General features: G+C 33.3%; 1 protein-coding gene across 4 annotated transcripts in view; it reads left to right on the forward strand.

Annotated features, from left to right (window-relative positions):
• Window positions 1–18118, forward strand: part of LOC149426022 (zwei Ig domain protein zig-8-like) — a 254330-nt gene that overhangs the window by 226698 nt on the left and 9514 nt on the right. For all 4 annotated transcript variants that reach the window (XM_089645526.1, XM_089645518.1, XM_089645534.1 and 1 more), the window contains exons 5-6: window positions 3110–3333; window positions 7054–7210. In XM_089645526.1, the coding sequence (XP_089501652.1) occupies window positions 3110–3333; window positions 7054–7210 (381 nt within the window). The remainder of the gene's footprint in view (window positions 1–3109; window positions 3334–7053; window positions 7211–18118) is intronic.

Consider the following 18118-nt stretch of genomic DNA (forward strand, 5'->3'; position numbering starts at 1 on the left):
TTGGCCGCATCGATTTCTTTGTTATCTCTCACTTTTGATGACATCATTGGCGGGGAAGATAATGTTTCACACCTTTTTTTAAGATCCACTTCTTTCCAAGGCTCTTCTTCAGAGAGTGATTCGCGATATTTATAAATCCCGAATTCCTTCACTCTTATCCAGCGAATTCCTTTTTGAAAGTTAACCTTTTTTCCGATAGTGTTTTTTGTATTGTGTATAAAGTTCAATTGCTGCCCTAATTCTTTAATATTAACAAACTTATCAGCCATCATTGTCACGATGGGTATATTTTTTGTGTTAGCCGACATCATTAAATTTACATATTGGTCCACTGATTGAACGGACTGGCATCTATTAATTTTTTTTTCTACCAATGCAAAATCTCTATCAGAGTCCATATATGAGTGACCAACCTCAGGAAATTTATGGTCAATTATTTTGAATTTTTTTGCTAGAATTAAATATTGCCAGAATATCATAAAATATATATTTTTGTTTTGACCGGCACAAGAGTCACTCCAAGTAATAAGGTGAGACTTGTTGCTCTGAAGTTGCATGGTGTTGACAAAGGCCATTAAACAACTGGCAATTTCCTCGCTCCCTCTGCCCCCTTCGTTTTCACTCCAAACATGGAAATATGCCCTATTTAACTCCTTTGTCACACAATGTAATCCCAAATTATAGAGCCACAGTTTTCTTAAATAGAAAGCCACGTTTGTGGATATCTTTGGGAGAGGTAGCGTCTTTTCCAAATCGAATGTGATGAAACAAGTTTCATCACATTCAGATGCCATTTTCTTATCATGTTTTTGCATTTCAAATGCAGCTTTATAAATATTTACATGAATTTGGTCAGATTTTTTGCTATCGCAAGTCCCACAAGTGTCTGTCTTAGGCACACTAAACGACAAGTTGAAATCCTCTGTAAAGATCCTAGTGTAACGATTCAACGAAACAGGGGCATACTCTTTTTCTCCACAAAACATATTATAGAGCTCATACAGTTTTGGGATTGACAAATCGGATGCGAGGTACAATTTACTCAATACTTTAAATCAAACTCACCAGTTTGATTTAAAGTATTGAGTATCTCATCTTGTTGTACGTATTCCAAAATTATATCTCCTGTACCAGTGGTAGTAGCGATATACTCTAGACTACTCTGATTATCTTCTGAAAATACAAAGTACAATAAAATAATCATTTTTAGTTCAATGTTCAAAAGAATTTAGTGTAACAATAAATTATTTTTAAGTTTACCTACCATTAACATGACATCATATTGAGATATTCCTAATAATATCCCAAACTCAGCACCAGTCAAAGAGTCTTGAACACTTTCTGAAACGAAATATTGTAAAGCATTAATGAAGGAATTCAAAACATAAAAGAATATTCAGAGTCACAGAGTAAAACATTTTTTTTGCATTTACCATCCATTAAAATTACATTATTTTGAGGTATTTCTAAATGCTTCTCAGGTTGTACTAAATTAGTGAACTCTTGAACACTTCCTGAAACAAATTAATAAGCATTACAATAAAAAATTGTTGACTTTTAGACAGAAAAAACACCAAAACAAAAATGATTCACCCATTTTCAAACTACTTTAAGGATAAATTAAGATGAACGATAATGTTTTATACAGCTTACCTGATTCCCTGATCAATTTTTGACACATCTTCACCATTTTTTCACCACTGGAACCCATTTTCGATGATTTTTAAATAAAAAACACGCACTGCAAAACTTTTTAAAACCACCAAGGTAAACGTAAACGTTAAAGTGAGTGAATAACATGTTAACCATAGAAATCTAAACCAATGTAGATGGGAAGAAGTTGTTAATTACAGAATTACGGCAAGAACTTGCTAACTTAGTAGTTAACAAGTTCTTGCCCTGATTTTATCAACTTAATGTCACAGAAACACGTAGTTAACATGTTCATCACATTGATTTAAGCATGTTCTTGCCGTTTTTAAGCTCTGGCATGGTGTTCATTGGAAAGAGCATATGCGAATTAGTTTAGAGAGCATTCTAACTCATTTTTTACGAAAATGTAAGTTAACAACTTCTTGCCTTGGGGTCTTCAAATATATATAAAGAAAGACACACATTCCTGGGTTACGAATAAGCTGACAGTATTTGAAAATCTCCTACTACTGTGTTGTGATGGAGGATAGAGCCAGTCGAGGAATTGAACACACTACTCCTGGGTGGGATGATATTATTTAGAAATAGTAATTTTTTTTTTTAACGAGTACACCGGAAACATAATGTTGTTTATTTTCTAAAACGGTATTTGTTTTTACGGAATATTAAAAAAAAAATAATATGTGCATACCACATTTAAAATACACAGAAAACATTGAAAACTGTAAAAAAAGTGTTGAAAGTACTGAAGGGTTGAGTGGTGTACCTCAATTTCACATTGTAAATATCTTTTTAGATAAAACAAACTTGGTCTTGGTGAAACTTGGTGAATAAAGATTTCCAAGTCCCCAGCGCGAAAAACTTGTGAGCACCAAACTATTGCGTTCAATAGATAACTTTGAATTGAAGATTTCAAACGCTCAATAAAAAGAAATTAAATATTTTGTTTATGAGCGAGGATCTTTCGATCCATAATAACTTTTAAGAAGTTCGTAACTCAATAAAAACGTCTCCATCGTTTTGAACGGAGTTATTTTCTTGGAAATATGATGAAATATTTGGTATGACTTATAACTTCTATACATCCTAGAGCTAAAGAATCAAGGAAGTATTATAAAAACCAATTGTTGCCACTTTCATGTGCCCGAGATTAACAATGATATTAACAACGAGATTAACAATGATATTATCAATAATAATAATTGGATAGTTTTGGTGAAAGATCACTTCAAGTACACTGTATATTATAGTTACCTACAGGGAAATGAAACCAAACAAAAATATGCAACAAACAAAAAAGAATGGTATATGTTTTTATTTTTTGTACACATTAATGTGATACTTTAAAGCACTGAAATGCATGATGGGTAATGCTAAATGAGTTGAAAATATTTGGGTCAATTTCAAACTGCATAACGACGACCATTAATTTTAATTTCATTTTCATTATTTTCAGAGGCACCACTGAGGGACTCACCACTTTCCTCTAGTTCTTCTGCGGTTGTGAAAGCCTCCATATCCGGTCCCAGGCAGCAGTACGTGAAGATTGGCTCCACAGTGACCTTCGAATGCCGGCTGTATTTCGGAGGGGACCCACAATGGGACAGGCCCTCTAGAGTTAGCACAAGAAGTGTCCCAAATGTACAGTGGCTTCATGAAGGACTTGCAATTAGCTTTCAGGTAACTTTTCAACTAATCACTAAAACCTTTCATACATAATACTTTTCTTAATGGTCTTCTTGTGATGTGATTAAACTCTCTTATTTTTTTATGAGAAAGTAAGAAAATAATCAGATAATGGACGGGCTTATAATTCTGTTCTTCTGACAACAATGTATTATTTTGTAAAAGCCCAATAAACAAGATGAAATCATTATTTGTGATTGTTTCCACAATCAAAAATAAGTAACAAAAAGAAAAACAGAAAAACGGCAAATCGGAACAAATCACAAAAAGTGGACCCTTTCGAGTGTAAGATTAACAAAAACAAAAGAGACGACGCTAATTCGGGGACAAAAAAGTCAGATAAAAGTGGAAGAACATTCCGAAAAGATCTTTTTTCACAGAGCATTCATTGTGAGTTGTCACCGTACCGTATGAAATACAGGTTCGGTGATTTAGACGTTGTTCGTAAAGGACCTTTATAACTTGTTGGCTTCGATGTTAAAAAGGGTTTTCCCGGAAGAGGCAAGTAAGAGGGGTTTGGTATTAAAACTCCAGGAGCACAGAAAGAGGGGTGGGTATCGCGTCACCTATACCTACGACCTGCGAGGCAGGAGTAAGCAAGCCTGCGGCTACACGTCACACGGAGGTTGTAGCCATTTCGGATCGTGTGTCATTTGATCTAATTTAAACTTGGCTGGTGGTAAATTAAGCACGGCTAGAAAAGCGTCTGGTTTCGTTATTATTATCATTGCGTTTCAATTAAAATGTGACATTTTACATTGTTTCTCGGAAGTCTTCCAATGTTCCCAGGAATAGTGTTTCAAGTTTATTACGTTGTAATTGTCTTTATTTAAAACGCCAATTGAAAATATATAAGTAGTTTTGATGTATTCAAATTAACAAAGTAAAGAACTTTATTCGACGGCTCACATTGTAAATATATGTAATATTTAATGCTCGAATTGAATATGATTTATATCATTTACCCACGCATCTTTGTTTATGTACATTAAACCAGCACCAATTACATCAAAATGTGTGAGTTACTTCATTTAGTATCCTAAAACTGAAGTCTTTATAAAAAATGTTTTTCGACCAGGTTTTCATTGCATCTAGTAATTTCATTATCGTGGTCGTGTAAACTGACTGTTTATAATTTTCGAGTGATAACAAAACTTTGATACTTGTCTTTATTAGTCATTAAAAACTTAATAATATGACATTATACAATATTATTTGTAAAGCTCAATCAAAATGAATTTGTTTTAGTACAATCCTACCATCAAATCAAGTTATTTTGTAATATCCCCGGTTATTATGTAGTTTTAGTGTTCTTTGAATCCTAAAGAAGAGTTTGATGTTTGAAATGACCGTAAATTATTGATGTTTGCATCGCATTGTTAAGTTTCACGAGTCTGTATATCAATTGAAAAAAAATTTAAAACAGTTTGAAGCCTTTTCGAAAACTCCATAAATTGCAAATAGGCCATAAGTTTCATTTAGGGCGTCAAACTAAAGTGGATCGTGAGTCATGCCGCAATCGCGCATGAACAGAAAGGTCTAAAGAGTTGGCCGTCTGATGATCCGTCCAGATAGTGTCCATGTGTGACGACATTGATATGGGTCAATGTTCCCCCTTTCACCCCTGTTCTCCTGGTCCAAACGTGAAGTCGGTGCGGGGGAAAAGCGCCCTCTCTCCCGCGATCATGGGGTTAATTTAATATTAAATATTGTGATTTATATCTGTTGGATGTGTTTTTCCAAAAGTAAAGTTATTTTTAACGAAAAAATTACATTTATAAGATAAGGTTTTTTATGCATGGCACAAAGGATAACAAATTAATTTTGGCGGGTTGAGAATAAGCCGAAGCAGCTTAGTGGTTCAGAGCACCTGACCGGCAGTCAGAAGGTGCGGGTTCGATTCCCGTCGGCGGCATTTATTTTGAGTCGGGAGATATTTTCGATTTGTATGGATATTTCAGGCGAGTAATTATTGCTTATAATAATTTGGAACACTCTGGAACACAAGGAACTCTGTCTTACCAAGACATCGCCTCTAACCACTTGGCCATTGTAATCTGATTTTTAACGATCAAATGTTTCAATTGCAGACAAAGATACCGTTTCAATTCCCAGTTGCGACCGTTATCCTATTTATTTTCAGTGTCGTTCTGTTTCTTGTTTCATTTATATTTATTAGTATTATCTTCTTCTTCAATGATTGATTATTATTTATGAATAAATTACACGGCATAAAATCAACGATATTAACAATTACCCAGAAGTACAGACATTTTATGGGGTAATTAATGTTTATTTCCGCAATGGCACTTTTTTCATTCTACATAATCAATATACAAAATAATATAATCGTCATAATGTAAACCTGCCGAAAAGAAAAAAAAATATAAGGAGAATAGAAATATTATTGGATGTTTTCATTTGGTTATTTTTATTAAAAAGATATTGCTCAATTAAAGTAGTTGTTAAAAATCACACAATGAGGAAATGATTATTTATATTCTTAATATATAGGTAAGTTAAGTGGTTTTGAAATCGAAAGTTTTCATAAGAGATCATAAAAAGAAGGGCAAGAAAAACGTATGATAGAAAATATGGTAGTCAGAAATAGGTATTATATTGGTTAGAAGTTACAGGTGTTGTGGAAATAATTTACAAAGTGTTATTTCGGAATAATGACCAAAAAAGGAGAAGAATACAAAGAATTATTATTTTAATCAAAAGAACCGAATACTGTGAACACGCAACAATATTATATTTTTTCTTTGAGTTTGTATTCTACGAGATAATTAGGAAACCACAAACGTTGATAAATGTATGGATTTTTTTACATTCACACCAAATTGGAGGCTCTGAGAAAAATAATCTACCTCGGGGCCAGATTCATTTTTGGGAATGCTTTCTAGAGTATTTTTAAGGAAAAGAAGGAGAGCAACTTATTGAAAGGAAAATTATGAGGGGTGTGTCCAGGAGTGACCGATGCATGAATCCTCCCTCACGCTGCCATGCAATGCAATGGGTCGAGAGAGAACAGTTTGAAAATTCAAAAGGTCACCCTAAACGATTCTCAGCTAGTGGGCGGGCGCATCTGCCGCCAAGACCTGAACATACTTCATCGGTGAACCCAGGTGCCCTGCTGAATCATCAAACGTAGCGAAACACTTTGAGTGACCTATGGCAGGGGTATTGGTTATCGAATAAATGGTTTCCGGGGTGGTACATAGTATAGTACAGCATGGTAAAGTAATTAATTTGTCATGATTGAAAAATAAATTTATAAACATTTTTTTGTGTACTTCGGTAAAACCGCAGATAAAATTATTCAACCCTCAAATGTGTCATATTAATAAAAATAATTGCATAATTTAAAAAAAAAATTACTACAAAACTACTTTCATATATATAGGTATATTTATATTTAACGAAACCACAGTCACAATATGTATTATGTCAACTAATAAACAGCCATTAATGTAAAATGAGAGTCTTACTAATAAACGGTAAATTTTAAACAACTGATAAATTTTTTTTTTTAATCAGTTGTGTAAAATTTAAAACTCGTTTATTTGTAAGGCCCTGAGGGTTTACTTATCCTAATTAAGTTGGTTATCCCCATTCCGCAGAGCGCTGGCTCAGTTTAGTGGCATTTTAATCACTGGAAGTATCAGGAGCACATAAAGCTCTGGTGATTAAGCAGCATTCTGTGTGTTGTAGGCCGAGCGAGGAGGCATTTCCGTGGAGACTGAGAGAGCAGAGAGGACCGGATCCAGCCGGCTCACCGTGGCCTCGGTGGGTCTGGGAGACGCCGGGCGCTATACCTGCACGGGCCCGGCTATAGCTCCCGACACTGTCACCCTTCACGTTATAGAAGGTAATTCCGAATACCTCCCGCTTTATTATGCTGCCCGGGTTGTTATGTGAATTATTGCCTAAACTCTCTCCTGGCATTATTAAGTTGGACGGAAGGTTGTGTGATTAACGGTTTGCAGTCAAGGAGGATGTGGGAGAAAGTTGTTGATGACGTTTTAATTGTAGAGACTAGATTATAATCTCCATTTTAATACAACAACCTCCACGACTAAAAAAATTTCACATCCCCTGTATCTACTAACTACTATCTACTAATAGAACAATATTTCTAATAAGTACTTACCTACCATCCTAATAAATGTAAATACATCTAAGCCTTTTATTTTAGGTTTCTAAATTTGTAAATTTTACTGTTATTTTCGGTTTTTTTCCCAGTTTTGGAAGATTTTTTAAAACCCCAGCGTGATGCCATCCGTAAAAAAATCAACTCGTAAAAATGTTCTTTTTACTATATTAGATCTGTTTTTATTATTTTTTGGGTTTGACTGGGGATTGAACCTTCTTCCCTAGGGGCTCACTGACAACTGCTGTGAACATTCAAAATGCATTTTAAAACTATTTTTCAAAGTGAGGATTGAACCTAAATTTAACTGCGCTAACAACTAAACTAAATTCAAATTGGGGAGGACCGACATTCATTTCGTATATTAATTTCTTTAATGTCATCAAATTTCAGAGAAATGCGTGCATATCTGGGTGCGTGTTCATGATTGCCACCAAAAAATAGAATGCATTGTTATCGACAACGATAACAGCCGAGTGTAATATGCCGAGTTTCAGCTCGACCAAAATTTGGAAAGTGCATTAATTTCTTCCAAGATTACATTAAGTCAAAACGGAAAACAAATGCGAAATTCAAATGGATGCATTTAAAAATAAAATGCAGTTATTACTTCCATTTAAAATAGTTTTTTTTATTATTTTGGGACAAAGTGTTGTCATAACATGTTTGATTTCACTTAAAGGTAAATGTTTTTCTAATCTTACTTCTAATTCTTATTTGAATATTCTCATTATATTTATGAAACTCTTTTTTTTTAAATTGGCAACGTGGTATGAAATTAGTTTTTTTTTTCATTTAATAAGATGACATGATAGTACAATATCATTGCAATTTTTTTGTTTGTTATTATGATAAGAAAATTTGGTACCGTAGTTAGAGGTATTTAAAAATATTTTTAAACGAATTTATCATTTATTTTAGTTTTTTTTAAATACCCCCATTAATTATTTATTTTGTTAATGACACTGAAAGTTTTCAATTTTAACTAAACTGCAAAATAATCATTAGACTGTTGTGGAATTGTATGAATTATGGGGAGAGAAAAGAGACAAGGAAATGAGGATGATTTGAAATCTTGACATAAAACGCAGCTTTAAGGCATTCCTATCCGCGTTTCGGTTCTGAATGAAAATCTCTCACCTAAATATCACAATTTTTAGAAACAATGAGCATTTTATATTTCAAGTATTGTATTTATTTATTTATTAACGCCCTTTTTCTGGGCTTTTACGTGTGAATATTAAGAAATATAGATTATTTATTGCACATAACTGAATTGTTTCATTAACAACATTTTAAATTTGTTTAGATATACATTGAATATGTCCACTGACTTGGTATAATTGTTTCCCTCCATTAGTATTCTGGGCAAAGAGGAATAAATGTGGTAGATAGTCCCAGAATTTCTGCACTGAAATAAATCCTAACTTCTAGTATTACGTTGTGGAATCCGGAAGCTTATCAATTCTAGCAATACCGGACTGTCAACTAAATCATTTAGAATTTTATATAGAAATACCAAGTCGGGGATTATTCTTTTGTCTGACAATTTGAGCATATTTATATAATTTAACTGTATTTGAGTGATAAAGTTCAACATTATTGCTGGGATACCCATTTTAAAATTTATTAAACGTAAGAATTTGTTTTGTATTCGTTAAAGTTTCTGGTTAGCCTAGTTATAAATCCCAACATTTTTAAGCCCTTATTAGAGATATCTTTTGTGTGGTTAACAAATGAAAGATTTGATTTTAAAGTGATGCCTAAATCTTTGATTTGTGTTAATATCTCAAGAGCATTGTTATCAATGTTGAAATCGAAAATCACTTGATTTTTTATTCGAGTAAATCTAACTATTTGACATTTTGAAATATTTAAGTAGAGTCTATTTTCATTACACCAAATTAATAATTTTTTGATATTGTCTTGAAGAATGTTGCAATGGCTAATATTTTGAATAGTTTTATAAATTTTTGGGTCATCAGCAAAAAGTAAGATAGATATTTATATAGATATTGTATCATATCAGATATTAAAACTGCAACCATTCAGTTCATAATCGATACCGATTACCGATCTGCTGATAAAAAAGGGGAGAAATTATAAAAATAGGTGTTTTATATTATGTTTTAAATTTTATAATGGAAAATAACGTTTTTCTCTGAAGAACATCGGAAACATGTCATTATTATTCAAATTGGACACCAACTGCGAGTTTCCCCTGAATAACTTCGCCGTGCTTTGCAAATCTGTAATTTGATTACGGGTTTTCAATTACCCGAATTGCTTCTTAAAACTCTGAATAAAACATCTGAGACTAAAACAAAATAAATAAGTCGACTGGCAAAGAAAACAAAGATCGAAAACGCCTGAGGAATACCTGAACATTATCAGGATAACATAAGAACTAGGAGAAACGAAGGCAAGTAGCGACGCCTTTGTCCGGGCCACGTGCGAACCAAACTACTTTGTTTTAAACAGGTTAAAAAGCAAAGGTTTGGCTTTCCTAAGTCCTTAATAAAGTGCCCATTTAATTAGGAAAAGCTGATTTCGTAAAGCCTTAAAGCTTTGCCTACGCAAATAAATGGAGGCTTTGATTTCTTTTTAAATATTATCAAAACGGTTTGATGTTATCGCATTAATTAATTTCATCATTAGCTCGGAAAAATTGTCGGTGTGACAAAAAAATTCGAATTGCAGCCTTTTCTAAAAAAGATTTACACAATTAGCTTTTAGTGCTACTTTCAAAACATTTCATTAATTTGTCGAAAAAAGTGCTCTATTCTGGCAATGAATACTGGTACCTATTTATATGTATATTTTAATGATAATACCGCTCAAGATTACCAACTGCCCCTCGCTGTCCGGAGCCAGTAGAATCATTGGATCCCCAAATAATTAGGTATGTTGTTTGACTTTTTATGTGAATACCGCACAAGAGTTCCAACTACTCCTATCCGTCTGGAGCCAGTGATACTACGGCATCCCCTATTTGGGTATGTTGTGAGGGTTAAGATACTGAGGAGGGGAAGGCGATGAGAAAGAGTAAAATATTATGTACCTGTCTATTCAGATCTAGTCACCAAACACGGCTAAAGCCATTTCAAATAATGTTTAAATTTTTGTCTTACACCAGGGCAATACTAAGAGTATCTTCCAATCTTGAACTTGATGCAAGTATTTCAAATGAATTAACCATGAAATAACACAAATTCATTAAATAAAATTTACTTGCGCACGATGGGATTTGAACCTGCTACTTTGATTGCTAGTCAAGAGCTTTTCTCCAGAAGCCGTCATTGATTGACTGAAAGAGATTTGAAGAGAAAGATTGGAAAGAATCTGACTAGATCTGAATGGTTTTTCACCAGGGTGATACTGAGAGTACTTTACACTCTGAGCTATTTATGAAGCTCAATATCTCTTACCTTGAATTTTAAAACCGATCTGTTTTAATGGTAGCCAGAATTAATTCGCAAATTTGTCACCCTTGACAAATTATTTTGCCTCATCCTGGATAAATATTTTTAACGCGTTATTCCATCCAGATAAAGCATTAGGCGGAGAAATAAGACGTAAAGGATGCCTTAATTAATACAATTTATAGCGTTTTCCAGGTACCTAGTCGCCCATTGTGTTCTAAGATTTATGCGCAACTTTTGTGACGTCACCCTGGCTTGGGCGAAACGATACAAAATACTAACAAGTGCCACGGCGAAGGTTGGTGCTATCGTGCCTTCAAGAAAGCGCTTTATAGTATTTGCTAACAGAGAAACATAAAATAGATAAAATGAAATTTTTCAAACTTTTTCAACAAATGGAAGAGCGCTGACTCGATATCATATAGTGAAGATACTGTCAAGATTGTACGGTTGCTTGTTTGGAAAGTAAACAAGATCAAAAACGCACTCTTTATATAGTGGCGCTGAATTTATTTATTGCATCTCAATATACATAAAACATGTTTTTTTCACATAAAAATCAACCTCACTAGGACTAAGCCTTTATCGTAATTAACAATTTACATTTGAGTGAAGCAAACATAAGAGTAATCACAAACATAAAGTAATTCTACATATAAAACACAAAATATTTCAAAATTAAAGAAAAAATAAGTTTTAGATGTGTTACCAGATGGGTAATTTGATAGTATATATATATACTATCAAATTACCCATTAGTATATCTACCTATCGTGTTGATCTAAAAAATAATTACTGTTGCTGTTATGAAATGTATATGTAAGTGTATGTATGTGTGTATACATGTATGCTTGTAGGTGCATACATGTACATTATTCTTTACTTACAGTGTTGTGTTCATCAATGTTGTGTTTGTCTGTAATTAGTGATAGTATCAACCAAGTTTAATTAATGTAATTGTATTTCGAGAGCTTTGATATGAATCACTGTTGACAAACCTAAGAAAAAAAAAAAAAAAAAAAAATAGTATATTGTAACAATATTTGAACCATAACTAATCATTAATCATTATTCAAAAGAAGAAGCAAAGTAGATAATAAAGACAAATAGGGTGACATTCAGTTTTTAGCAAATGGAACTTATATAAAATCTTATTATTTAATAAAGGACGAGAATGAAATAATATTGAGACAATCGTCTGTCAATACAAAAATCTTAGTTAACTTTTTAAATTTAACTAAGGAATTGGTAGACTTAATATTATTTGGAAGAATATTAAACATAAGTGGTGCCTGATATAAATAATTTCTTTGACCAAAAGAAGTTTTAGTATGTACCGCCACAAAGTTCAATGTAGAGCTAATTCTAGTTGTCCGCGTTTGTTGTGTTCTTTCAGCTAATTCTTCCGTAAGTATACTTACTTAGAAAAATGATCATCAGAGAGCTACACAATTAGTCCGCAATCGTAGTGGTATGGTATATTTTAAGAATAACCTCCTGGCGGATTGCTGCAAATCATGTTTTTTTCCTGAGACAGTTTTAATTAAATTGTTACTCGTCAATACTATATGATGATCATTAAATGCAAATTCAATTAACTGTTAGACATTCAGAAAAACAAAAAAAATATATATGTGAAAAGCCATCTTCATTTAAAAATGTCGAAAATTACGTAGTTTTCAAACAGCGAAATGCCAACATATTTTAGTTCTACAATAAAATCATCATTTTTATCATTTTTGGTTTTACTTTCAGAGTACCTACCAAATTACACTTAAAAATGATTATAAAATTCTTAGTTAAAATAAAAAAATAAGCATGATACCTACATACCGTTGATAAGTACATAAAAAATGAATAAGTAATAACTAGACAAAATTTTTAAAAAGTATCAAAAAATTTTGTAGAACTGTGGGTATACTCAGATACAATGAAATAAATTAATAGTGGATCAGTTTCATTATATTATTTCACTATTATATTTATGTAAGTATGTAGAATGTAGATGCTTCACTTTCTTAAAGTGTTTTTTCTCTTGCACATAAAGCAGGTAAATATAATGATTTATGAAAATCTGAATAAGCTGTCTCTAAGACACCTACATAAAAAACTTTTGCGTTAGATATTTCTTTCTGTGAAAAGCTCTTCACATTTCAACACTGATGTGCTATTTAAATTTTAATGTATTTGCGATCAGTACGCAGTACGCACCTCTGCATTCTAACAACGTATACTTTCGAAATAAGGTGAGGGATCACTATTCAGAGTCGAAATTTTGTTGAAATGACTTAAGATTTATATTAAGTGACTAACTTTGAAGAACCACAAACTGTCATTTCTCCTATTACTTATGTATATCCCCTCTTGGCTTCTGCTAGTCTCCTCAAAATTGGAGTTACAATGGTCTGATACCGTAACAAGAAATACATATGTGTTTTTTTTAAAGAAAAGCATACATTCCAAGGTCATGAAATACTTGAAAATATTGTAATTTCTTCATCTGCCATCATAATGAGCGGATTTTTTGTTCCTTGCTAACCAGAGCCAGTGAGACTATGACATCCCCTATTATTGGTGTATGTCGTGAGGCTGAAAGTAGTGATGAAAGGAAAGCAAAGAGGAGAGAGGAATATGGGTAAGTACTTGGCTATTCAGATCTAGTCACCTAACATGGTTAAAGCTGTTTTAAGCAACGTTTTGATTGTCATTGGTGTCTTTCACTAGGGCAATAATGAAAGTATCTAGAATGTGTCGCAAATATAGAACGTATTATTTTGAATAAAAAATTGTGTAGTGAAACAATTTTATTTAATAAAATTAGAACCTGTTATCTCCTGATTAGTATTCGAAGGCCTTACTTAATTATGGACTTATCCAGGAAAACAATGTGACCTGACGCTGTAGACAGCTCAACTTCCTCGAATTATATGTGAAAAATAAAGTTAAAAAATGAAAAAAAAAATAATACAAAAAACTTCTTTAAACTTTCGATACTATCTGTGTGAACAAGCACATACTAAATGCACTATTTAAAATCTTATGCCAATACCTTTGCATGTCTGACAGCTAAATAGCATGTATTTGTTTTTGTATGAAGATATTCATGAAATCCATGCGGCCAAACTGACAAATTTTCTGAAAATCTATTCTAAAAGCGAAAATCGAAAAAAAATTCAAATCGTTTTATGTTACAGCAACATAAATAATACCATTTTTTGTAATATCAGCATTCTAGTACACCCAAAAGTCACGAGCCGCCGCTGTTTATAATAGGGTAGATATATGTTTGAAATTGTAACAACAGTAATAATTATTTCTTCCGTTTCATGGTAATTTATAATGTCTGTTTGGCGCGCAAATCAGCGCCCCCTGTCGGACATTTTGAAACCTTTCCTAAGGCATTATTTATTTAAGCCACTTTCCTCCACCACTCCATGGGAAAGTTAGGGGAATAAACAGTGAAACTATGACGTGACTTGCCAACTTTGTTTTCCGTTTTTGGAGCTGTGTATTTTGGTTTCTCTCCCCGGTGAATAATGCCTTTACATCACTTATCTCCTTTTTGTTCTATTTGCTTAGGAATTTTAATTGTATGATCAGTGTGATCTATCTTTTGTTTATTTTATTTCATAAATATTCTTTTGTTCTTATTCCACTAAATTAATTTAAGAATAATGTATATACCGACCTTACCTGCTGTGCAATTAATGTATATACTGACTCGACCTACTGTGCAATTAATGTATATACTGACTCGACCTACTGTGCAATTGATGTATATACTGACTCTACCCACTGTGCAATTAATGTATATACTGACTCTACCTACTGTGCAATTAATGTATATACTGACTCGACCTACTGTGCAATTGATGTATATACTGACTCTACCCACTGTGCAATTAATGTATATACTGACTCTACCTACTGTGCAATTAATGTATATACTGACTCTACCTTTGACGGCCGGCGTGGTCTAGTGGTATACGCTTTTGACTACAGATCCGAAGGTCGCGGGTTCGAACCCGGCGTGCGCAAATAAATTTTATTTGATTAATTTGTGTTATTTCACAATTAATTAATTTAAAATAATATATAGTATATTTGCGGCACGTTCCAGAGTGGAAGATACTCTCAGTATCGCCCTGGTGTAAGACCACCATTCAGAATTGAAACGTTGCTTGAAATGGCTTTAGCCGTGTTTGGTGACCAGATCTGAATAGCCAGGTACTTCCCCACCTTCCTCTTCCCCATCTCCCTCCCCTCCCCAATACCCTCAGCCTCACAACATACCCCAATTGGGGATGCCATAGTCTCACTGGCTCCAGACGGGAGCAGTTGGGACTCTTGTGCGGTATTACTGTAAAAAAAAAAAAAAAAAACCTACTATGCAATTAATGTATATACTGACTCTACCTACTGTGCAATTAATGTATATACTGACTTTACCTACTGTGCAACTTTTTGGTTTAAGTAAATATTAGCTTCTAAAGCCTTTGATCTTTTGGAATGTATTTCTCTTAAAAGAACTGAGATAAAAAAATTACAGATTAAAATCGACATAAATACAATTGAAAAATATTTTGACGAAAAAAACAATAAGGGAACAACTCTTTTTTTAAACTTATTTTGAAGACGAAGATAACACTAATAAATCTAAACAAAACATGAAACAGAACAAGACACAGAAAAATAAAAAGATAACGGTTACAGCTAGGAATCTAACCCAGGAAATCTTGTCTTACCGAGATAGGCGTCTTAAGCCACTCGACCATTGGGACCTATTTATTAAACGTCATATTTGTCGATCTCATATTTCAAATTCAGAATTACCAATTTCATCTCGCAACTAATTTTTCTAATATTTTTGGCATCTAACGTAGTCATCTAGTCGCTTACCAATAATTTTTGTCGTGTAAAATGTAATTATATTTTATACTCAACTAAAAAAAATATATTTAGGGAAACGTTTTATTAAAATTGTTGTCACTTTACTTTTTTTGTTTAATACAAAAATATTTATTTTAACAATTCAACAACTTGACAAATATTTTTCAAATGCTAAATATTGTTTCTTAGAATTTTTTTCAAAAGCGTTCAAGGTAATTTTTCAATGAAAACTGAAAGCTTTTTTCTCTTTCTGACACTGTATCTTATTTCTCACCATTATAAAAAATGAGATAGCGTTATATGAGACCGTGTAACGCTGGGAGGTGCATCTTTAAAAAAGAATCCACGGTTGTTGAATATTTCCCAAAATTGCCGATAGCAAATTGGGGTTATATTTTTCTTGCAACCACTCTAGTGTATATAAAAATCATATTATGTCCAACTGAGAGGTTATTTTTTAACTGTGAACAAATTTCTGTATGCCTTTATGATTGGGAAACATATTTGTGAAAAGTAAGGACTTGTGAACAAAAGGGTAGATTCCTCTTTTTAAAATAAAACACTTTGGAGAAGTTGAAATTACACCGATTTATTGCTGTTTTTTCCAAAGTTTATATTCCAACCGACACTCTGTGGAGATCACTACACCAACGGACAGCGAATATAATAATTACTTTAGCTAGAAAATATCGAAGAAAAGTGAGTTACTTAATTAAATTTGGACCTTAAATAACCTAGTTTCGCTGCCCTTAAAGAAGGGCTAAACTAGAGCCATTTATATTCTAAGTCAGTTACTCCATATTAATTATAATTGGTTTGAAACTCAGAGCAAATTCCACCAATATTGTTTGGCTTATCTTTTTGAGAACGGACCGGTTTCACAATACTAATGATATCTTCAGATGGTCATAACCAGATGTATGAATGTTTCCTATAATCACTATTTTTGATCAGTTATATTTAACGGTATCGAGAAAACATGGTTTTTATGAACGCATGCCGTTCTAGCAAATTTTATGATGCATTACCTTATTTTGAAAGTTGTGCTAAGAATGACAATATTCAGATGATTAGTATAGCGCCGTTTTTGTCAAAAATTACATCAAGGGCGATATATAATTATAGAATACATCACCCTGGCGTAAGACTACAATTCAGAAATGAGACATTGCTTGAATAGCTTTAGCCGTGTTTGGTAACCAGATCCGAATAGCCAGGTACTTTTCCAATCTTCCTCTTTCCCATCTCTTTCACCTTCTCAGTACCTACAACATCCAATATACCCCAATTGGGGATGCCTTAATCTCAGTGGCGCCAGGTGGTTTTGAGCAGTTCGGACAATTGTGCGGTATTCAAATAAAAAAAATAGTTCATTTGCATAGAAAAGCTACATGACATCTACATCAATAAAACTTTATGTCAAAACAATACTGATGAAATTCTTCATCCATGGCCAGTTAGCGATATTTGCGAGCACGGACAGAAAATGATTCTTACAATCGGTAGACAAAAGCCGCTGCTTTTACCGCGGCATCTTTAGTGTCAAATAAACAATTTTTTGTCGATCTTTATGCAAAATAACTGGCTAATGGATGTGAAATAATTAAGCTCTTATAAATTAAAGAAAACATATACATGACCCGTATACCTTAAAACGCGATCAATTGATTCCGTTCCAACTCTGAGAAACAAGAGTTGTTAGTTATCAGTAAATACCCATGAACTAGTTAAGTCCATTTTTACTGTCAAAAACGCCAGTGTTTTCCTCGTATGTCGATTTACAATATCAATATTGGTGCGACCGTGCTTGGAAATCTGTATTAAATCATGGTAGTGTGACAATATCACGTTAACATCTCCTCCGGCATCTAGCTCAGAATCATACTTAAATATATTACTGTTTTATACTTACCTCTTCAGCAGTATACTCTGCCTTCTCACCAATTCGGGTTGCTTGGGTGGGGACTAGGGAGGTGAATTAATTATGAACATCTATTAATTATAAGTCTGTTTTATAATTGGGTTTATCAAGTGTTAATACTAAATCTAAATTATACTTAGATCTACTTACATCTATAACTTAACTAGTTCTCATATGGTTCGGATTACTTCTTCACTATTCGCATTGTCATTGTTCACTGTAGCTACACTGTTGTCACTGAGTTGATTCTGTTCGATGGCCTTAGTAAGGCCGAAGTCCTAGGTGGCAGCTTCTGCAGTTCTGCAGCTCAGGCCCTCCCGGCCGCGTCTGATCACCGCACTTTCTTCGTCTCCCGCCCAACATTACGTCGCCGGGCGGAGGATAACACTTGAA

The sequence above is a fragment of the Hesperophylax consimilis genome, chromosome 2, assembly GCF_061612785.1.
Source record: "Hesperophylax consimilis isolate HC1 chromosome 2, BYU_Hcon_1.0, whole genome shotgun sequence".
Taxonomy (NCBI): domain Eukaryota; kingdom Metazoa; phylum Arthropoda; class Insecta; order Trichoptera; family Limnephilidae; genus Hesperophylax; species Hesperophylax consimilis.